At 48.4% G+C, this 24,248-nt stretch overlaps 1 protein-coding gene across 5 annotated transcripts in view; it reads right to left on the minus strand.

Moving 5' to 3' along the window:
* RNF17 (ring finger protein 17) overlaps positions 1-24,248 on the minus strand; it is a 211,164-nt gene that overhangs the window by 17,570 nt on the left and 169,346 nt on the right. For all 5 annotated transcript variants that reach the window (XM_045018061.1, XM_045018034.1, XM_045018044.1 and 2 more), the window contains 3 exons: positions 10,579-10,704; positions 3,520-3,576; positions 877-993 (listed from right to left, as the gene is read on the minus strand). In XM_045018061.1, coding sequence (XP_044873996.1) covers positions 877-993; positions 3,520-3,576; positions 10,579-10,704 — 300 coding nt within the window. The remainder of the gene's footprint in view (positions 1-876; positions 994-3,519; positions 3,577-10,578; positions 10,705-24,248) is intronic.

Genomic DNA, 24,248 nt, shown 5'->3' on the forward strand with positions numbered 1-24,248 from the left:
TAGGAGAACAACAGACACTTTCTGGAATTTTGATGAAAATTGTACTATTATAATCCTTTTTGAAACTGGTGCCCATTCTATCAAGCTTTTGGTTGCCCCCCCTTGATTTTATCAGACCCACACCATCTCTGTGTATGTCACTGGCATTCAGTAATCCAGAATATAGTAGGATGTGTCCAGTTGACAAGGTGATTTGTCCTGATGTAACTCATCTCATTTCACTTAGGCCAAGTACATCTAATTTATATCTCCCCATTTCTTTTGTTACTTTGACTGTTTTACCAGCCTCATGTTAGTCCACACATTCCATGTACCAATTTTGGTAATGGATTTTGGAGAGAGCAAATTCACCAGTAGATTATTTGAATTAAGTTGGATTGAGTTTGTTGGACAGAGTGGTAGTATAGGTTTCTGTAATGACTTTGTTTTACACAGGAGTAGGTTGTTAGCCCACTCAACTCCCTACCAGGTGGGCTAACAGATTGCCTTAGTCTGGCTCCTACTCTTTGATCTGTCTGGCATGGGTGAGCCTACTAAGATAAATATTCCTGCCAGCATAGCTTGTGTGTGCAAGGAGGCATCTGCTTTTTAAAAGTCATGTCTATAATGTGAACATGACATTGAGAATATTTTTTAAAGAATACAGACAGGATTGTTTATTTCTCAAACACTCCTGCCACCCAAATATTTGAACCACTATATAAATAACTGACATGCTGTAATTTAATTAACTGATACAGATTTAAATTATCAATAACTGATAACCACAAATGCTTGTATGCTGACACTGATATATTTCCATTACAGCGTTCACAAGACTGGAAAGAGGCAGTCATATCTTGTAGCCGTTATCAAACAAACATTTATAACATATACCTCATTAGGTGACACAAGGTGCTTAACACTAACAGGAAAAAGTTCTCCTGGAATAGGTACTGTTAGCATTATATATGGTGGCAAAACAGGAGCCCCTGCTTCAGATAACAGCAACTCCTAGAACAAGATAGAATTTAGTTAGGTTTCACATTTTGGTAACTAATTGCAAGTTTGCCCTTCTATGACTTCTGAAACTACAGAGGAGTTATTTTATAGACTAAAATAAGGTAAACAAGACATCCCTGATAACAAAGAAAAATCAAATCAAATTCAAATTTTCCTTGGTTCCATTTTAATTCTTATCTTCCATTTTTAAGCAGATAAACAAAATTCATGCATTGACCCAATTAGTTCCCTAACCTCTTTAAGGAGGATGTAAAATATTTAAAGAAAAGCTATTCAGAGATACTCCTAAACAGTTAAGATATTAACTGATAATAAAATGATGTCACTACTTTGACAAGATTCCTCACGAAAGGCTCTTAAAGCAAAGTAAGCAGTAATGGGTAAGAGGGAAGGTCCTTTCATGGATCAGTAATCAGTTAAAAGACAGGAAACAAAGGGTAGCAGTAAATGGTCATTTTTCAGAATGGAGAGAGGTAAACAGTGGTGTCCCCCAGGGATCTGTACTGGGACTAGTGCTATTCAACATGTTCATAAATGATCTAGAAAAAGGAGTAAACAGTGAGGTGGCAAAGTTTGCAGATGATACAAAATTACTCAAGATAGTTAAGTCCAAAGCTGACTGCGAAGTCACAAAGGGATCCCACAAAATTGTGTGAATGTGAAACAAAATGGCAAATGAAATTCAATGTTGATAAATGCAAAGTAATGCATAATGGAAAACAATCACAACTATACATATAAAATGATGTGGTCTAAATGAGCTGTTGCCACACAAAGATCTTGGAGTCATTGTTGATAGTTCTCTGAAAACACCTGCTCAATGTGCAGCTGCTAGCAAAAACGCTAACAGAGTATTAGGAACCATTAGGAAAGGGGTAGATAAAAAAACAATAAATATCGTAAAGCCACTATTTAAATCCATAGTATGCCCACACCTTGAATACTGTGTGCAGTTCTGGTCACCCTATCTCAAAAAAGATAATATAAGAATTGGATTAGATACAGAAAAGGGCAACAAAAATGATTAAGGGTATGGAACAGCTTCCACATGAGAGTAGATTTAAAAAAAGGCTGGGAGTATTCAGCTTGAAAAGAAAAAAAAAAAGACTATTATGTTTTAGTCCCAGGCAGTAAACAGAAATTCACACCCCAAGACCTGTCCATGACTTTTACTATATACCCCTGACTAAAACTGGGGGGGGGGGACAGCTTGGGGGGCACCACGGGTGCTGGGGGAGGCACAGACCGGGAAAGGGGATGCGCTGCGGGTGCTCAGGGGTGGCGCAGCCCGTGCTCAAGGGGAGGATTGGCGGGGCTGGGGCATTCCTACCTCCACGTGCTGCCTCCGCTCGGCCCCAATCCCCGGTTCTGCAGCTCCCATTGGCTGGGAACCGTGGCCAATGGGAGCTGATGGGGCGGTGCCTGCCGGCAGAGGTGGCACATGGAATTAGGAGCTGAGGGAGGGGAGTTCCTGTAGACATTCCGGGGGCTCGCCCTAGGTAAGCGCCCTCCCACACCCAACCTCCAGCCCTGAGCTCTCTCCCAAACTCCTGTTGCTAGGGGCAGGGGGGTGAGACTGCCCCAGCAGCAGCCAGTGCAAATGGCCCAGGTGCTCAGGTGGCCCCCGGGCCAGGCACATCAGCTGCTGCAGAAGTCATGGAGGTCACAAAGTCACGGAATCTGTGACAAACATGGAGTCTTACACAACACAAGAACGAGGGATCACCCAATGAAATTAGTAGGCAGCATTTTTAAAACAAACAAAAGGAAGTACTTCTTCACACAACACACAGCCAGTCTGTGGAACTCATTGCCACGAGATGTTGTAAAGGACAAAACTATAACTGGATTCAAAAAAGAATTAGGTAAGTTAATGGAAGAAAAGTCCATCAATGGCTAAGATGGTCAAGGATGCACCCCCACTCTTCGGGTGTCCCGAAGCCTCTGACTGCCAGATGTGGGACTGGACAACAGGGGAGGGATCACTTGATAATTGCCCTCTTCTGTACATTCCCTTTGAAGCATTTGGAACTGGCCATTGTTGGAAGATAGGATACTGGGCTTGATGGACCATTGGTCTTACTTATTCTTAAGTTATGTACTTTATTTGAGGCTAAGAACAAGAAGATACCACAGCAGAATAAAGCACTGATAATTAGGTGTAACTTCTCCACTAAAAGATAAAATAGAGGTACAGCCAAAGCACTGTTCAACAGCAAATGCTAAAAATCAATCCATGGCTTCCCTCCCAAAGTAACAATACAATATATAATGTACTTTGCACTTGACTGAAAAATGGCTGAAAAACTGAAAAGTCCATTTTAAAATTTTTCTTTAACAAGAATAAAGAAGGGTTTCAACCATTTCAAGAAGGAAGCAAGTCTTTAGGAGGGATCTGAATAAAACAGACTGGGACCTGGCACAGAAGGATTAGGTAAGGTTATGACTTTTAGCAATCAGTTGTAAAAAACCCACAAAACCTAAACCCACCCACTCACACTACACATTGAAACTTACCTCATAGCTGATTTTACATTTATCCTCAAAACACTTTTCACTGTAATGTATTATGTCCTAAAAAGCAAGTAGAGTACAGTTCAATTTAGGTACCAGTGTAATAGTGGCCTTATAAACACCTAAAATATGTAGATAAAACACTTAGATTTTTCAGGTAATATTTCCTTAATTCATAATACATAAAGGCTGCCTTGATTCAGGAAAACATTTAACTCTCATTGATATCAATGGGACTAAAGAACATATTCAAGTACTTTCATGAACTGAGGCTTTAGAACCTGATTCTGCAGTCTGCATTCAAACAAAATTTCCGCCAAGTTCCAATGGGAATTTTGTCTGAGAACTGCAGGATTTGGCCAATTCATTAACAGAAAGGGAATCCATATATAAAAAATTGCAGTATTTTCTAGTATGCAGGATTTGGCCAATTCATTAACAGAAAGGGAATCCATATATAAAAAATTGCAGTATTTTCTAGTAAGAATGGACCAACCCTCCTTGAACTTTGAGGTGTGATTGGGTACTTTCAACAACCCTCAAAAAAACAGGTTCCCTCTTGCACCACTTCATAGCTTCTCTCAAAAACATGACTGAAAATAGGTAACTGTGCATTTTGGGGCACAACTAAATGGGAGAAGGGATGAAATGACTATAAGGTGTATGAACAACTAATTGAAAGACCGTTCTCAAAGACTAGTTTATCAATGGTTTGCTGTCAAACTAGAGAGATTTATTTAGTAGAGTCCCACATGAGTCAGTCCTGGGTCTGGTACCTTTCAATATTTTCATTACTTGGATAATGGAGTGGAGAATATACTTCTAAAACTTGTGTATGACACTTAGCTTGGAGGGGTGGTTAGGATTTTGGAGGACAGGATAATAATTCAAAATGACCTTGACAAATTGGAGAATTCGTCTGAAATCCACAAGGTGAAATTCAATAAAGACAAGTATAAAGTACTACCTTAGGAAGGAAAAATCAAATGCACAACTACAAAATGGGGAATATTGGCTAGGTGGTAGTACTGCTGAAAAAGATCTGGAGGTTAAAATGAACTGTGAATTGAACATGAGTCAACAATGTGATGCAGCTGCAAAAAAGGCTAATATAATTCAGGAATGTATTAGCTGGAGTGTTGGATTTAAGACATGGGCTGAAATATCCCACTGTATTTGGCACTCATGAGGCCTCAGCTGGAGTACTGTGTCCAATTCTGGGCTCCATATTTCAGCAAAGTGGTGGACAAATTGGAGAGAGTGCAGAGGATAGAATAAATAAATAAATAAAAGGCTTAGAAAACTTGACCTTTGATAAAAGTTTAGAAAAACTGGACATCTTTAGTCTTGAGAAAAGAAGACTGAGGGGGACCTGCTAATAGTCTTCAAATATGTTAAGGGCTGTTATAAAAAGGAATGTGATCAATTGTTTTCCATGTCCACTGGAAGTAGGATAAGTAGTAATAGCTTATTCTGAAGGAAGGGAAATTAAGGTTAGATATTAGGAAAAAACTTTCTAACTATAAGGGTAGTTAAGCTGTGGAATAGGCTCTCAAGAGAGGTTGTGGCATCCCCATAATTGAAGTTTTAAAGAAAAAGCTGGACAAATACCTATCTGGGTAGTCTAGATTTACTTGTTTTTGCCTCAGCACAGGGGACGGGATTTGACTTCCTGAAGTCTCTTCCAGCCCTACATTTCTATGATTCTCTGACAAAGTGCAGAGCAGTGAGTATATAAAGTGGAGCAAAAACAAAGCATAGACGAAAAATCTTGGCTTCCTCCCTCTCCATAAAGAGGAAATGTTATTCAGGATGAGGTGAGAAAAAGCCACTCCTCCTGAAGTTTCTGCCACTTCTAGAGAAACCAGATCAGAAGCAGCAGGGAGAGTCAGATATCTTACTGAAGAAGTATCCTTAAAAATAATTTGAGAGTTTAAATGCTTTTCTGAAGTTAACTATTGTACCTTTTGGATGATAGTCCATAAAAAATGGTTACCTACCTCTCATAACTGTTGTTCTTCGAAATGTGTTGCTCATGTCCATTCCAATAGGTGTGTGCACGTGCCGCCTGCATGATCGCCGGAAAGCTTTTCCCCTAGCGGTACCTGTCGGGTCAGCTGTGGAGACCCCTAGAGTGGCGCCTTTATGGTGGTGTATATATGTCCCTGCCGACCTGCCATCTGCTCAGTTCCTTCTTGCCGGAATACTCCGACAGTGGGGAGGCCGGCGGGATTTGGAATGGACATGAGCAACACATCTCAAAGAACAATAGTTATGAGAGGTAAGTAACCATTTTTCCTTCTTCAAGTGATTGCTCATGTGCATTCCAATAGGCGACTTCCCTGCAGTTACCCAGGGGGAGGGGTCGGAGTTCACCTGACTGCTGAGTGCAGGACTGCCCTACCAAAAACAGCATCATCCCTCACCTGCTGGGTGATGGCGTAGTGTGAAGTGAAGGTGTGGACTGAAGACCAGGTTGCTGCCTTGCAGATATCCTGGATAGGGACCCGCACCAGGAATGCTGCGGACGCCGCCTGCACTCTGGTAGAGTGCGCCATAAGTGGAGGGGCTGGAACTTTAGCCAGGTCATAGCAAGTCCTAATACACAATTTGATCCATGACGAGATGCGCTGTGATGAGATCGGGAGATCTCTCATTCTTTCTGCGATAGTAATAAAGAGCTGTGGTGATTTACAAAACGGCTTCATGCGTTCAATGTAAAATGCCAAGGCACGTCTAACATCCAAGGAATGGAACATGTGCTCCCTGTTAGTGGCATGGGGTTTAGGAAAGAACACAGGTAAAAATATACCTTGGTTCACATGAAACTGAGATACAACCTTAGACAGGAATGCAGGAGGCTGTAGCTGCACCTTGTCCTTATAAAATACTGTAATAAGGAGGTTCAGAGGTCAGTGCTCTGAGCTCTAGCAGAGGTTATAGCTACCAGAAAGGCCACCTTCCAGGAGAGGTAGGACAGAGGGCAGGTAGCCATGGGATAAAAAGGGGGGGCCCAGGAGTGAGGACAGGACCAGGTTGAGGTGCCACTGGGAACGAGCTGTCGTACCGGGGGATAAAGTCTGTCCAGGTCCTTAAGAAACCTGGTCACCATGGGGTTACTGAACACTAACCCTCCCTCGGCCACCATTCCCGGTGGCTGAAATGGCCGCAAGGTGTGATATTGCTAACCTCTGGTGCTTGAGATATAAAAGATAGTCCAAAGTAATGGGAATTGGGGCTGATTGTGGCTCAGTTCCCCTTTGTCGAGACCAAATGGAGAAATGCTTCCACTTAGCCGGGTACGTGACTCGAGTGGAGGATTTCCTACTTCCTAACAGGACCTCCCTTACTGACTGTAGGCACTGAAGCTCAAGAGGGTTCAGCCATGGAGCTTCCATGCCATGAGGTGGAGGGACTCCAGGTTAGGGGGTTGCAGACGGCTGTGGTTCTGTGTGATTAGGGTTGGACAGAGGGAGCGCTACTCGTCTGTCCACTGAGAGGTTCAGTATCATGGTGAACCAGTGCTGTAGAGGCCACGCCGGTGCTATGAGGATCAAAGAAGCCCTGTCCTGACGAGTCTTGAGGAACACACTGTGTGTGAGGGGGAATGGCGGGAATGCGTACAGCAGGTGATCCGTCCATGACAAGTGAAAGGTGTCCATGGTGGAGCCTGGGCTGTGGTTCAGGAAGGAGCAGAACCTCTGGCACTTCCTGTTGCCCCACACTGTGAACAGGTACATGTAGGGAGAGCCTCACCTTTGGAAAAATTGAGTGAGCCATGTCCGGTCTCAGGGACCCCCTCATGTCCATGGAATGAGCGACTGAGGCAGTCGGCCAGCTCATTCTGTCCCCCGTTCTGGGGTGTGTAGACCCCAAGACTTCAGGAGTTGCGCAAGAGTCCTTTGGGCTATGCAGGCCCATGTCCGTGTTTTGAGCAAACAGGCCCTTGCAGTCAAAGGGGAGGTGCTGTATGATATTCTGGACCTCCAGTGGGATATCCAAAACCTGGAGCCACACCCTGTGCCTCATTGCAATGGCAGTGGCCATGGTTCGAGCTGCAGAGTCCACCGCGTCCAGTGCTGCCTGGAGGGCAGTCCTAGACACCACTCTACTCTCTTCAAGGAACGCACCAAACTCCTTGAGAGTCAGCCAGGATTAACTCCCAGAATTTAGCCAACAAGCTCCAGGCAGGGCCGGCTTTAGTAAGTGCGGGGCCCGATTCGAACAGTTTCAACGGGGTCCCAGCAGGGATGACTGAAAAAACAAAACAAAACAAAAAAAAACACACAAAAAAATACGTGGAGCTTGTACTCACCTGGCGGCGCTCCTAGTCTTCGGAGGCAGGTCCTTCACTCGCTCCAGGTCTTCGACGGCACTGAAGGACCTGCCACTGAAGTGCTGTCGAAGACCTGGAGAGAGTGAAGGACCCGCCGCCGAAGTCCTGGAGCGCCGCCAGGTGAGTAAAAATTAAAAGGGAGCCTCTAACCAGGGAAGGGATTCTCTGCCATTTGCCCCCCCTGGTGGCCCTGCCACTGGGCACGGGGCCCTCTTAGGTGCGGGGCCCAATTCGGGGGAATTGGTGGAATTGGTCTAAAGCCGGCCCTCAGGAATTAAAGGCGTATCAGCTAAGCACTGCCTGCTGATTCGCTACTCAAAGCTGGAGCCCACCAGTCGAATAGACTTTATGGCCAAAGAGATCCAGCTTCTTGGTGTCCCATGACTTAGGTGCAGGGCCTGGCTGTCCTTGCTGCTCCTTGCGGTTTGCTGCATCAACCACCAGAGTCCCTGGCTGGTGGTGGGTAAAAAGGTGCTCGTAGCACTTTTGCGGCACGAAGTAGCGTCTCTTTACCCCTTTAGCCATTGGTGGTATAGAGGCCAGGGTTTGCCAGAGCACCCTAGTGGTGTTCTGAATTGTCCTTATGAGGGGCAAGGCCACTCTAGAAGGACCCTTGGGAGCGAGGATGTCTACCATCAGATCCGTGTCCTCCATAACCTCCTCTGCCCGTAGGTTAAGGTTAACTGCCACCCTCCTAAGCAGGTCTTGGTGGTAGAATGGTAGATGTGCCTGCCACCGCCTCGTCCAGTGAAGAGGTTCCAGGGACGGGGTCTTCCGGCCCCTCTGGAGTTTGGGTCAGGTACCTCAGAGCTCCCCACAACCGGAGGTTCAGGAGACACCGACGTCAGTGAAGGAGGGACTGCGCTTGCCTGTGGCAGCTCAGCAGCTCTGTCTTGTACGGAGTCCTCAGGGGCCCTAGGGGTGTAGCATGCCAGCGATGTTGCTGATTGAGGGGCATGGGGAGGGGGAACACTACAGATACTGGCCTGGATCTCTGAGCCTGATGGTAGGCCCAAGGGGTCCAAAAGGGCCATTGTACTGGGCCCTGCCACTGGGGTGGCTAAGCGATGGCTGGTGCCAGTTGTTCCGCTGGCCTAAGGTGCCGGGATCGGTGGTGGCTGCTTTGGGAGACAGAAGATTTGGCGTCCGACTCTGACAAGTATTCTGTACCCGACCATGGGGGAGCAGAGCCTGACGGTGCCAGTGAGCAGTATCGGGGAGATGGAGATCGGCGCCGCAACATCACGGACTTCCCCTGATGATGAATCAATGGCGGTGCTGCCATTGGTGCCACGACGGATTTTGGAGCCGTCCGCAGTGCCGGGCTCGACGCCGCAGTCGGTGCCGTCGCTGGTGCTACTGGTAGTGCCCGAGTTTGCAAAGCCAGGTACTGTGCCATCATGGCAATGTGGTCTCGAGCTACCTCATGTGTGTTCGGAGTGGAGGGGAGGTCAAGCTCTTCCTCCAAATCGTCCCGGGTAGGGGAGTCCGTTCTCACCGGACTCAATGGCTCGAAGTCAATGGCGCCAGTTCTTGAGCACCAGACCGAGGGTGTCCCACCAGAGGCCGCACCACCCTGGAATCCGTCCTTTGTTTCTTGACAAGGGAACGTCCCGTCTGGTTTCTTTTTCTTATGCAGCACCAGGAACGCGAACAGTGACGCCTGGTGGCACTGGCCTTGTGGGCCAGGGAGCGGTGCTGGTGCTCCCTGGTGGAGTCCTTCCTCGGTGCTGGGACATCCCAAACTGAGGCCAGTGCGCTGCACACTGAGGATGCCAGTGTTGGCTCTGGCTGAAGGGCCGACTTCATCAGGAGGAGCTTCAGACGATAGTCCCACTCCCTCTTGGCCTGGGGTCTGAAGCTCCAGTAAACTGTCCAGTAAATTTATCTGTCTGATGGCCCTCCCTGAGACACTTGAGACAGGTGGCGTGTGGATCACTTGTGGACATGGGTTTTGCCCACCACTCGCACGCCTTAAACCCCTGCAACCAAGTCATGCCCTGGCACCAGGGAGAGTAGAACGGGGGGAAACCCCCTGAAGTAAGCTAAACTGATCTACAACTATTAATAACTAACTAACGACTATTCACACAAAACAAGAGAACCAGTAGGTAAGGCACTTGCAGATGCAAGAGACTGAGCAGTTCCAACGACCGTCATGGGTGGTAAGATGGAACTGAGCAGGCGGCGGGTCGGCAGGGACATATATACACCGCCATAAAAGCGCCACTCTAGGTGTCTCCACAGCCTACCCGACGGGTACCACTAGGGGAAAACCCTTCCGGCGATCGTGCATGCAGCGCATACACACACCTATTGGAATGCACATGAGCAATCACTCAAAGAACTATAAGTTTTATATCAGTTTAGAATAATAAATTCATTAATAAAATTTAAAATTAAGTAGCTATCATTTTCAGTACAGTTCTCACTGTTACTATGGATGAATTCAAGAGCAAAAAGTTTGCAATTCCCTAGGAATTTCCATGTCACTTTGGCAAGAAGTTGTACCTATGTTTTTTTCTACTTGCAAACTATGCCTTTGACATTGCTGATTTATACATTTTCAGACATTAGTAATATACAACAAACCTAAAAGGCATTTAAAAATGTGACAAAGTAATAATGACAATAACCTGGGGGAAAGGTCACAACCACAAATGGATTAAATGTTTAATCTTTCAGAGCCACTACAGCAGCAAAAACAAACAATAAATCTTACTTACCAGATTTGATATATCCTGACAATCTTCAAAAATGCAGTGTTTGTGGTATGCCATAAAGGAAGAAAGTGACATCCCATCAAAATAAAGATTAACAGATACTTTGCCCCATGGATTATCTGGACGTTCCTGTTTGAATAAAACGAAGTAGACTACTGCCATAATGCACATAACATCATGGCTGAGATTTTGCCAACATAATAGCCATAAAAAAGGAAATTACTTATCTGTAACTGGAGGTTCTTCAAGATATGTGGTCCCTATTTGTATTCCAAACTTGGGTGCACATGTGCACCATACACTGGAGCAAGAAGTTTTCAGTAGCAGTGTCCATTGATGTGCATGTGTTTCATATGTTACCTCATGCTCCAGGTGAGGTTAAGAGGCTATGCAGGGAGACGGTCCTTCAGTCATCCTCTTCACACTGAATAGCGCAGTCCGTACCAGAGGGGACAATGAGTGGGTACTGGAATACAAATAGGGACCACACATCCAGTTACAGGTGAGTAACCTCTTCTTCTTCGAGTGATGGTCCCTATATGTATCCAAATGCAGGTGAGAATCAAGCAATGATCAGCTTGGAGGGGGGTATGAGGACAAACGAGGTATCGCTGTCTGCAGGACAGCACAGCCCACAGCTGCATCTTCTGTCGCTCCCTGGGCGATGGCATATTGGGTAGTGAAGATATGCACAGAGCGCCAGGTCGCCACCCAGTATATGTCTTGCCAGGGGATGTCCACTAGGGAGGTGGAGGTAGCTGCATTTGAAGCAGTGGGCTGTAATCCTGACTACCTGTAGCACTCTATGATGCATGTAGAGATGCACTTTGATATGAGCTGTGAAGAAAGGGGTTGGCCTAGCAACCTTTCTGCAATGGCTATGAAAAGGCATGGAGAGGTGCAAAAGACGTGGGTCCTGTCAAGGTAGAACACAAGTGCACAATGGACATCCTATGAGTGCAGAGTCCTGCCTGTTGGAGTGAAGTGTGGCTTAGGATGGAAGACCGGGAGATGGATTGATTGGTTGACGTGGAACTCAGAGACCACTTTTTTGAGAAACGTAGGGTGAAGATGCAACAAAACTTTTAATGGAAGTTTATGGGGGAGGTCAGCCATCATGGCTCCCAATTTGCTGACCTGCCTAGTGGAAGTGATGGCCATGACAAATATGACCTTCATGGATAAGTGTGAGAGGAAATATGTGGCCAGGGGCTCGAAGGGAGGTCTGATGAGGGCAGAAAGTACAAGATTGAGGTTCCTGGGGGAGAGTTGGTTTAAGGACTGGTGGGAAGTGTTCATCAGTCCTTTCAGAAAGCAGGTGGTGGTGATGGTGGGGGGGAGAAAACACCAAGTGGCCATCTATTGGTGGGAGGAAGGCACTAAGTGCCATGAAGTGGACTTGGACCGAGCTGAGGGAAAGGCTTGAAGTCTTAAAATCCAGGAAATAGTCCAGGATGGTGGTGACAGAGACATCACTAAGGAGGAGATGCTGGCATTGCGCCTCAGGAGGTGAAACGCTTCCATTTCACAGCATAGTAAGCCCGTGTGGAAGCTCGTCTAGGTGAACATGATTTGTTGGGGAAGAGTTAACAATTTTTGTAAAGGGAAATCATGCCTCACCAATTTATTAGAATTCTTTGAGGCGATGAACAAGCATATGGACAAGAGGGATCCAGAGGATATAGTGTACTTAGATTTTCAGAAAGCCTTTGATAAGGTCCCTCACAAAAGGGAAACAAAGGGTAGGAATAAATGGTCAGGTCTCAGAATGGAGAGAAGTAAAAATTGGTGTCCCCCAGGGGGTCTGTTCTGGGACCAGTACTGTTCAACATATTTATAAACAATCTGGAAAAAAGGGTAAACAGGAGGTTGCAAAATCTGCAGATGATACAAAACTACTCAAGATAGTTAAGTGAAAAGCAGAATGTGAAGAGTTACAAAGGGATCTCACAAAAGTGGGCAACTGGGCAACAAAATGGTGGATGAAATTCAATGTTGATAAGTGCAAAGTAATAAACATTGGAAAACAATCCCAACTATACATATAAAATGATAGGGTCTAAATTAGCCCGTTATCACTCAAGAAAGAGATCTTGGAGTCATTGTGGACAGTTCTCTGGGAACACCCACTCAATATGCAGTGGCAGTCAAAAAAGCTAAAAGAACGTTCGGAATCATTAGGAAAGCAATAGATAGTAAGACAGAAAATATGTTGCCTCTATATAAATCCATGGTACGCCAACATCTTGAATACTGCATGAAGTCACCCCATCTCAAAAAAAAAAAAAAGATATACTGGAATTGGAAAAGGTACAGAAAAGGGGAACAGAAATGATTAGGGGTATTGAACATCTTCCATATGAGGAGAGATTAATAAGACTGGGAGTTTTCAGTTTGAAAAAGGAACTAAGGAGGGATTTGATAGAAGTCTATAAAATCAAGACTGGTGTGGAGAAAGTAAATAAGGAAGTGTTATTTACTCCTTCTCATAGCACAAGAACCTGGGGTCACGAAATGAAATTCATAGGCTGCAGGTTTAAAACAATCCAAAGGAATTATTTCTTCACACAATGCACAGTCAACCTGTGGAACTCTTTGCCAGAGGATGTTGTGAAGGCCAAGACTACAGCAGAGTTCAAAAAAAGAACTAGATAAATTCATGGAGGATAGTGGTTATTAGCCAGGGTGGGCAGGGATGGTGTCCCTGGCCTCTGTTTGCCAGAAGCTGGGAATGGGCAACGGGATGGATCGCTTGATGATTATCTGTTCTCTTCATTCCCTCTGAAGTACCTGGCATTGGCCACTGTCGGAAGACAGGATACTGGACTAGATGGACCTTTGGTCTGATTCAGTAGGGCAGTTCTTATGTTCTCATCTGCTGTTTAAGTATGTGATGTACCGATGTCAAGCAGGCTGTTTACATGTGAGTCCCATCCAAAAACATGGGCTGTGAGGCGAACTGGGCCTGGGCTGGGATGTTGGACTCTGCCCTGGTGCTGGGTGAGGAGGTCTGGCAGTGTGAGGAAGTAGATTGAGGGGCGGGTGGAGAGTATGAAAACCAGAACTATCAGAGCAAAACAGAGCTATCAGTAGGGCTGTGGCTCAATTGCAGCAGATCCTGTGCAGTATTTGGGGAATGGGGGAAGGTATAGCAGAGACCTGTCCCACCACAGAAGGAGGAGAACATTGCCCTGGGAATTATGCTCCATGGTCCCCCAGGAGCAGTAAAGGGGAAACATGCGGTTTTTGTGAGTGGTGAAGAAGTCCCAGTGAAGGGTGCCCCAGGCATGGCAGATGGAACCGAGCGTGGGATTGTGTAGTTCTCACTCGTAATTGAGATACCAGGTCCATCCAAGTGTGCCCGAAGAGAGTTCTGCACTTGCAGGAGGTATGCCGCATGGAGTATGACATTCTGGTGGATACACCAGTTCCAGAAGTGGATAGACTCTGCACAAAGCGACTAGGACTTGGTGCCTTCCTGCTTGTTTATGTATGCCACCACAGTGGTATTGTCAGAAAGGAATTGAATGTGGAGAGCTCAGATAAGGGGCAGGAACATATGGCAGACCACCTAAATCTCCAGGATATTGATATGTATGCAGGTTTCATGCTGAGTCCAAGCCCCTTGGGTGGCATGGCTGCCCATGTGGGCACCTCAACTGGCTAGGGAGGGTGGTGGTTGGAAAAGGAGTGGCAAAGGAGGTACTTATCTTGAAAGGGTTGGTCCACCATGTGAGGGAGGCCTGGACATGAGACAATCAGTGTGGTGGCCAGGTAGTCGAAGTGTGGTCTGCAGATTGACAGGAGCCACAGCTGTAGACAGAGCATGTGCAGATGGGCATGCAGAGTCACATGGGTGCAGGCTGCCATATGCCCAAGGAGAGAGAGAGACAGCGGTGCACTGTGGGTTGTAGTGTAGGGCCATCAGGGCAGCGAAATGGCCAGCCAGGAGAAAGACCTGAGTTGCTACAGAATCCAGGCATGCTCTGATTAAGTGAACTGTCTGCATCAGGATAAGCACAGATTTCTCCTCATTGAAACAGACGTTGAGAGTGGTGAGAAGCGAGCGGAGAGGACGGATGGCCAATGCCATCTTGGGAAGGGATGGTGCCACCAGAAGCCAGTCATCTAAGAACCGGAACACAGAGTACCACCTCAAAAGTCTTAGTTGGAGCAGCCATGACCACAAAGACTTTGGTGAAGACTCTTGGGGCCATCGCAGTGTCAAAGTGGAGAAGTCTGAACTGGTAGTGGTTGTCACCCACGTGGAAGCAAAGAAGCCTGTGGTGGGCCAGATGGATGTCGATGTGGTAGTACACATTCTTCACGTCGAGAGCTATGCCCCCTGGGAGAGGGAGGGGATGATGGAAGTGAGTGTCACTATACAGAACCTGGTTTTCCTGATAATATATATTGAGTAGTTGGAGATCAAGTAGTAGTAGTAGTTGGAGATCAGGTTGAGAAAGTACGGGGAGTAGACGCCCTGGGCACTGGGGGTGGTGCCATGCAGGCTCCTGATACCAAGGGTAGAGGATGTTGTATGGGGCATAGGGAGTGTGGCCAGAAAGGTGGTCTCTGTTGCTTCTGGCAGGGTGCCAACGTGTATATGAACAAGTTAAAGAACAGGCTGACTATTTAGAAAAGCTGGACGTTCACAAGTCCATGGGGATGGATGCAATGCATCCGAGGGCGCTGAGAGAGTTGGCTGATGTGATTGCAAAGCCATTGTCCATTGTCCAACGAAAATGATTAAGGGGCTGGGGGACTTATGAGGAGAGGCTGAGGGAACTGGACTTATTTAGTCTGCAGAAGAGAAGAGTGAGGGAGGATTTGATAGCATCCTTCAACTACCTGGCAGGGGTTCCAAAGAGGATGGAGCTAGGCTGTTCTCAGTGGAGGCTGATGACAGAACAAGGAGCAATGGTCTCAAGTTGCAGTGAGGGAGGTCTAGGTTGGATATTAGGAAAACCTATTTCACTACGAGGGGGGTAAAACAATGGAATGGGTTACTTAGGGAGGTGGTGGAATCTCCATCCTTAGAGGTTTTTAAGGCCCGGCTTGACAAAGCCCTGGCTGGGATGATTTTAGTTGGGGTTGGTCCTGCTTTGAGCAGGGGAGTGGACTAGATGACATTCTGAGGTCTTTCTCAACCCTAATCTTCTACGATTCTATATCCCGAGAGACAGGAACATCAGTCAAGTCCTTCAAAGAGTGGAGGGACTCATCTGTCTTTGCGGAGAATAGCTTGTTCTTATCGATGGGACGGTACTGGATGGTGGTCTGGACCTTCCTGAGGAAGCCAGAGGATTGCAGCCAGGACTCTCATTGCATGATGAAACCCGTGGTGAGAGAGTGGGAGGATGCATCCGCTGCATCCACCACAACTTGGAGGCTGACCTTGGCCATCAGGTGACCTTCCTCCACCAGGGCCTGGAAACACTGCTATTTGTCCTGCAGCAGATTCTCCAGGAACTCTGTTAGCTTGGCATAGTTATTAAAGTCAAACTTCACTAGCAGAGCCTGCTTGTTAGAGATGTGGAATTGCGTGGCCACAGAAATGTATGCCTTATGGCCCAGAAGGTCAAGGTATTTCGCTGCCCTATCCAAGAGGGTGGAGGCATGTGAGTGCTGTCTCGCCTGTTCAGTCACTGCATGCACCACTAGTGAAGTGGGGGTGGAAGTGTTCCGGGAGGGGTGTGAGAGGGGGAAAAAAAGTCAGCCTCCTCAGACAGGACAAAGTACTGGCGTTCCAACCTCTTAGGTGTGGGGGTACATTGTACTCCACTGAGGAAGTAATTGGTTGCACATATACAAAATGGGAAATGACTGCCTAGGAAGGAGTACTATGGAAAGGGATCAGGAGGTCACAGTGCATCACAAGCTAAATGAGTCAACAGTGTAATGCTGTTGCAAAAAGCCAAACCAACCATCATTCTCGGAGAAAGTTCAGAGAAGAACAACAATAAAAATTAAAAGTCTGGAAAACATGAGGGAAGATTGAAAAAATTGGGTTTGTTTAGTGTATAGAAGAGACGACTGAGTGGGGGACGGGACATAACAGTTTTCAAGTACATAAAAGTTTGTTATAAGGAGAGAGAAAAGAGAAAATTACTCATCCTGTGCAGTAACTAAGGTTCTTCAAGATGGTTGTCTCTGTGGGTGCACCACAGTGCCAGTCCCCATCTCGCACTGCCTCAGGCAGTTACGTAGCACCGTGCGACCAACACCCTACTTCCAGTTTTGTCTCTACCACAGAGTATTTAATGTGAAAACTCCAAAGAAGAGGGGAGGAGGTAGGGTAATGGAGCACACACAGGGACAACCATCTCAAAGAACCTCAGTTACTGCACAGGGTGAGTAACTTTCTCTTCTTCTTTGAGGTATCCCTATGGGAGCTCCACTTTAGGTGACTAGAGCATCTGATGATGAATGCTGCTCTAATGCAGAACGTTGTGTGAATGTACAGGCTGACACCCAGGCTGCTGCTTTGTAGATGTTCATAATGGGTACATTGTTAAGAAAGGCTATCGAAGCAGATAGAGAACTGGTGGAATATGTGTGGGTCTCCGGTGGGGGCTGAAGCTGTTGCTGACAATAGCAAAAGTCAATGCATCTGGAGATCCATTTAGACAGTCTGTTTAGATATGGCGTCTCCTTTTGAGAGTTCTGTGATGGAGAGGAATAATAACGTGAGGCTGTTGGGATCAGCTCCGAAATTTCGCCAGGGACACCAAGATGTCAAAGGTGTAACGAGCGAGAAGAGACATCTGGTTGGCAATCCGGAGCTGGAGGCCACCCGCCGAATAGACCTTCCGGCCCAACAGGTCCATGCGCCGTGCGTCTTTGGATTTTGGTGCCCGAGCGGGCTGCCCATGTCTCTCCCGGTCATTTATGGACTGTACCACGAGGGAGTCCGGAGTCGGGTGTGTATAGAGGTACTCGTATCCGGTGGGCGGGACCGAGTACTTGCGCTCCACGCCGCGCGCAGTGGGAGGGACGGACGCCGGTGACTGCCAGATGGTAGTGGCATTCCGCTGTATGGTGCGGATGAAGGGCAGGACCACCCGCAGCGGGGCCTCAGCTCCAATGACGTTGGTCACCAGGTCGTCATCCTCTGGGACCTCCGCCACGGGGAGGTCGATAGCCTTCGCCACCCGGCGAAGAAGGTCTTGGTGGGCCCGCAAGTCAATAGGAGGGGGGTCTGCCGTAGAAGCCCCCGCCACCGCCTCATCCGGCGAGGATGATGAGGACAGACCCTGGACCACCGCTTCTGGAGGTGGTTCTTCCAGGGGGCGTGAAGCCGCCTCGGACCCCGGATGTTCTGCGGGACCAGGTGGCGACGGGGCCTCACCCGGTGGTGATGGGGGAGGCCTGCTCACGGTGGCTTCTGGCACCCTATGTTCGGCGCCTGCGTGCCACGGGGGGAAGGGGAGCCCTTGAGGCTCGTGGTAGGCCCAGGGGACCCAAAAACCCCACTGCTGCGGTCCGTGGTCCTGGCCATGGGAGTCGGCCCGGAGATCTCTCCCGCTGCCCGCCTGAGAGGCGACTGAGGGCTGACGAGAAGGCCAAGGCGGGGCAGAGGCGCTAATAGACTGCACCGTGGATGCCGGCAGTATGTCCCTGGACGGTGCCGAGGATCGGTGCCGGTCGTCGCGGTGCCGGGATGGAGAGCGGGACCATCGACTGCCTCGGTGCCAGGAGCTCGACTGCGATCTCGACCGACGGTGTCGGGAGCGGCTTTGGGAGTCGCGGTGCCGGGAACGGTACCGAGATCCGGACCTCCTCCGGTACCGACGGTCGGGTGACCGGGACCAGGAGCGTCTCCGGGAGTGCGACCGGTACCGCGATGTTGAGCGGTACCGGGACTGCGACCGGTGCCGAGACGGGGAGCGGTACCGTGATGATGAACGGTGCCGGGACTTGGATCGGCGTGGCGGTGACCGTCTGCGGGACCGTCATCTATCGCGTCCGTCGGGGAGGCGGCCGCATCATCGCCGGCTTGCCCGCTGACTGAACGGCTCGCACCGGCGGTGCCGGGGGCCGGAGGCTCGGTGCCTCTGTGAGCTCGATGAGCTCTCTCGCCGTCGAGGTGGTCTCGGGCGTCGACGGGAGATGTAGCTCGACCGCGGTTGGCACCGGGGAGCAGGGCGGTACCGGACTCAACGGCTCTTGCGGCGCCGGAGTCGATGGTACCGTGCACGGTTTGTGCACCGCCGCAGCCGGTACCGGAGGTGCCGGTGGTGGCTGGGCAAGCGGTCCCGGAGCATGCGGTTTAGAGGCCGTCTGCGCCGTTTTCCGTTTCCTCGCGGGAGAGAGGGAACGGTGCCGGGACGCCGGTGCCGGCTGCGGAGCTCGAGCAGTCTTGGTACCGGAGCGGCTCGGGGCCGCTGGTGCGCTGCGCGCCGAGGACGACTTCGGTGCCGCTGGGGTCGGCGCGGGAGGTTGAAGTGTCGCTTCCATAAGGAGCTGCTCCAGGCGAGAGTCCCGCTCCTTTCTAGTTCGCGGCTTAAACGCCGTGCAGATGGGACACTTATCTGGCCGATGGGTCTCCCCCAGGCAGCGCAGGCAGGAGTCGTGCGGGTCCCCGACTGCCATGTGCCACTGGCAAGCCGCACAGGGCTTAAACCCCAGTGCCTTGGGCATGAGCCTGCACCGGTTGTGGAAGAAGAGGGGTAAACCCCCCTAATTCCCTTACTATTACTATATCTAACTAAACTAGTCAACTAATCTAACAACTTAACTAACTTAACCAACTATGTACTCATAGAAAACAGAGAAACGCTAGGGCTGTGGAGGTAAAGAAGCACTCCACTGTTCCAACTGGCCGTCACGGGCGGTAAGAAGGAACTGAGGAGCGGACGGGCCGGCTGGGGTATATATCCAGCGCCATGGCGGCGCCACTCCAGGGGGCGCCCAGCCGGCCCGCTGGAGTTGCTAGGGTAAAAATGTTCCGAAGAGCCGTGCACGCATGGCGCACACACCTAAGCAATCACTCGAAGAAGATAAATTGTTTTCTTTTACCTCTGAGGGTAGGACAAGGAGCAATGGGCTTAAACTGCAAAAAGGGCAGTCTAGGTTGGACACTAGGGAAAATTTCCTATCAGGGTAGTTAAGTACTGGAAAAAATTGTCTAGCGAGGTTGTGGAATCTCTATCATTGGAGATTTTTAAGAGCTGGTTAGACAAAACACTTGTCAGGGATGGCCTAGATAATACTTAGTCCTGCCTTGAGTGCAGAGGACTGGACTAGAAGACCTCCTGAGGACTCTTCCAGTCCTCAAATTTTACAAAGCCGGTGTGTGCCAGAATGCCCGTGCAGGCTGGAGGATTGTGTCTTTATAGGTCCCCTGGTCTGAAGGATGTCCAACAGCTGGTGGGGTTGGTCCTGGATTTCCTCCAGGGATATGCCTAAGTCTAGAGCAACCCATTGTAACAGCTCTTGGTATAGGTGATGGTCACCAGAAGGCAAAAGGGCTAGAGGAATCAGAGCTTTGTTGGGAGAGAATGAGGTATTGTTGGGATCATTGGTACTGGCTCCCGGTCTGTCTCTGCTTCTGGGTGTAAACGGATGGTTCTAGTGCAGGAGCCGAGACAGAAGGGTGTGAGGCCTGGGAAGGTGGACATGGGCGGTGGTACAGATCCCAGGGTGGCCACTGTGCCCAGGGGGTTGGGTCCTGGGGCTATGGAGGGCTCCAAGGGTATTTTTACCAGGGCGACAGTGCTTGAGCATACTCTGCCTAGTGCAGCAGTTGTGGCCAGGAGTCTGCTCTGCATCGGGACACAGGGGAGAAGTTACTCACCTTGTGTAGTAACAATGGTTCTTTGAGATGTCTGTCCCTATGAGTGCTCCACTATAGGCATGTTTGCGTCCCTGTGCTGATGATCGGAGAACTTTGGTAGTCTTTGTGCTGTGCCATGAGGCTAGCCAGTGCGCGTGGGATAACCCTTCTCAGTTCCTTCTCTACTGCAGAATCAAGACAAGAACTCCAAAGTAGAGGAGAGAAGAGGGTGTGTAGAGCACCCATACAGACACACGTATTGAGGAACCATTATTACTGCACAAGGTGAGTAAACTTCTTCAAGTAGTGTCCCTTTGGGTACATCACTGTAGGTGACTCCTGAGCAGTACCACTTCTGGAGGGTTGGGACTTTGGAGTCAGGTCTATTACAAATGACAGGACTGTGGAGCTGAAGATGGTGTCAGAGGCGGAGTCCCCAGTGATCACATAGTGTTTTGCAAAATTGTGGACTGACACCCACATCGCCGCTCTACAGATCTCTGAGATAGGGACATCCTTGAGGAAGGCAATAGATAAAGACACTGATTTTTTGAAGTGTGTATGAATAGCATCTGGAGGGGTCACACTACGAACTTAGTAACAATGTCTGATACAGTTTGAGACCCACTTAGAAAGTCTGGGGTGATATTGCTCAGCCCTTGGATCTTTCTGTTGTGGAGAAAAAAGCCTAGGGGACATCCTGAAAGCCTTTGTCCTGTCCAGGTAGAAGGTCAGGGCTCTCCTGACATCTAGGATATGCAATAACGCCTCTCTGTTGTTTTGGTGAGGCTTGGGGTAGAAGATTGGAAGGTGAATCAACTGATTCATGTGAAAGTGAGAAGTTACCTTAGGAATGAATATTGCATGTGGTCTGAGCGTAACCTTGTCTGGAAAAAATACCGTGTAAGGAGGATGCATCATCAGAGCTGCTATTTCTCCTATTCTCCTGTCTGAGGTAGGGAAAGCTGTTTTCATGGATAGGTATGTTAGTGAACAGGTGGCCATGGGTTCAAAGGAGGGCCTAATCAATTCTTTTAATACAAGGTTCAGGTCCCACATGGGGGTCGGAAGTTGAGGCAGAGGGAAGAGGTTTACTATGCCCTTGAGGAACATTTCTGTAGCTGGGTGTGACAACACTGAGTATGGGTCTATAGGCTGGTGAAAGGCTGTAATAGCTGTAGGTGGACCCTGAGAGAGCTCAGAGATAGTCTGGACCATTTTAGGCTTAAAGCATCGTCTAGGATATGCGAAAGAGTTGCAGATGCTAGGGAGATTTGTTGGAATGTGCACCAAATCTGAAACTTGGACCATTTCTCCAGGTAAGTGTGCTATGTCGAGGACTTTCTATTGTGTAATAGAACCTCTTGTACCTCTCTTGAACAGGAATTTTCTAGGTGTTGAAATCGAACAGGAGCCATGCCTTAGGGTGGAGAACCCCAGGTTGGGATATTGGGTATATCCTTTAGTCCATGAGAGGAGGTGTGGAATGGCTGGGAGAGAGATTGGTGGACATGTCGCAAGCTGTGACAGGTAAGGGTACCAGGTCTGTCTTGGCCACGTAGGAGCGATCAGAATGACACAAGCTCTGTCCCTTTTTATTTTCAGCAGGACCTTCAACATTAGGGGAAATGGAGAGAAGGAATAGAGAAGGTCCCTGTCACAGGGAAGGAGAGCATTGCCTAAGGAGTGTTGTCCCATCCCTGCGCCGGACACTTCTTGTTCAGGTAAGTGGCGAACAGATATGTAGACAGTTTCCCCCTCTATCTAAATACGTTGTAAAGTACTGACAGGTGTATCTCCCACTCGTGGTCATGTGGGAATTTCCAACTGAGACCATCTGCTATCAAGTTTTGTGTACCTGGGAGTTACGCTGCGGATAGTGCAACATTGTGGGTGATGCACCGATTCTATAATCTCATTGCTTCTGAACATAAGGAGGGTGATCTGACTCCTCCCTGCCGATTGATGTAGTATATACAGTCAATGTTGTCTGTCAAGGTCTTTGTGTGTGATCCCGTGATGAGCAGGAGGAAATGAGCACAGGCATTCCTGACCACACTCAGCTTGAGGAGACTGATATGGAGGGATATCTCTGTGGGTGACCATTTGCCTTGTGTCGTGAAGCTGTTTAGGTGCACGCCCCACACTATGAGTGATGCGTTGGTGGTGAGAAGCAATGACTGATGTTCGTGAGAAGGGGATCCCTTTGCAAACACTGGCTGGATCCTTCCACCACTTTGAGTTTTTTTATCCTGGTGGGTAGTGCCAGGGATTTGTCCAATCTGTATTTGTTCGGTCTGTAAACAGAGCTGAACCGTATTTAGAGGCATCATCGCATGTGGAGCCTGGCATGAAGTATCACGGCCGTGCCTGCTGCCATATGTCCCAAGAGCTGGAGGCAAAATCTGGCTGGTATTTGTGGGCAGCTTTGAATGGTGCCTAGGAGTGTGACTAAGGGTAGGAACCTGTGTTGAGGTAAGAGTGCTCTGGCCTGTAATGCATTGAGGTTGGCCCCTATGAATTCCAGGCACTGCACTGGAGGGTTGACATCTGGATGTTGATCTGTAGACCAGTTCTGTAAACAAATGTATCATAGTATTGGTCACTTGATGAGCCTCCTGGAGAGATCAGGCTCTGAGCACACAGTTGTCCAAGCATGGGTAAATCATCATCATCCCTTGAGAGCATAAATGAGTGGCCACCACTGACAGAACCTTGGAAAATACCCGCAGGGCCGATGGTAGCCCGAAGAGGAGTATTCTGTATTGGTAGTGGTCGTGTCCCAGAGTGAATCTGAAAAACTGTCTACGAGATGGTAGGATCAAAATAGGCATCCTGGAGGTCGAGGGCCAAAAACCAGTCTCCCTCTTCCAATGCTGGAATGATCGATAAGGTGACCATCTTGAATTTTTGAGCCTTGACAAACTTCTTGAGAGCTCTGAGGTCTAGTGGGGGTCTCCAACCTCCCTTCCATTTGGTATTAGGACATAAGAGTAGAACCCCTTGCCTCAGATGCTGAGGTATTGGTTCTATGGCTCCTATCTGGAGGAGGTGATGTATCTTGTGTCGTAGTAAACTCTTGTTAGAAGGGTCCCTAAAGAGGGACCGGGAAGGGTGTTGTGGAAGGGGTTCAGACAATCTTTAGGACCCATCATACTGATGTTATCCATCCCCAGGCACTGCGGAATGCTGCCAATTGATGGCCAAATGGGTGTGGAACGATGGTTGGCTGCGTCAGTCAGGGAGAGTGATCTAACCAAGCCTTGACCTGCCCATCAAAAGTGGCAGATGTAGAGGGCTGAGACAAAGATTACGGGCCAGATGGTTTCTGTTTAGGGAATTTTAATTTCTTTCTTTACAGCTCATAACTGTGTTGAATTTGGTACTGAGACGTGTGTGGTCTATGCTGGGATTGGGGACTAAATTGTCTTTTGTCCCGGTGTACAGATACCCAGTGGCTGGAGGGTAGCCCTGGAATCTTTCAGGATGTGAAGGGAGGTGTCAGTCTTCTCAACAAGGAGCTTTGTGCCCTCAAAGGGAAGGTCCTCAACCGTGGACTGCACCTCATTCAGGAATCCTGGCAAATGAAGCCATGATGCTCGTTGCATCACCACAGCTGTGGAGATGGATCTAGCCTCGGTGTTGGCCATGTCAAGGGCAGATTGCAGAGATGTCTTTGCCACTAATTAGCCCTTCTGGATAATGGCCTTGAATGACTCATTCTATGCTTCTGGCATCTTTTCCATAAAGTCATTCAGCATCAAGTAATTTATGTAATCATATTTCATTGTGAGGGCTTGGTACTTGATGATATGAAATTGTAGAGTGCCTGAGGAGTACACTTTTCTACCAAACAAATCAAGGCACTTCCAATCCCTGTCATAGGGAGAAGACC

This window comes from Mauremys mutica, chromosome 1 (genome assembly GCF_020497125.1).
Source record: "Mauremys mutica isolate MM-2020 ecotype Southern chromosome 1, ASM2049712v1, whole genome shotgun sequence".
NCBI lineage: Eukaryota > Metazoa > Chordata > Testudines > Geoemydidae > Mauremys > Mauremys mutica.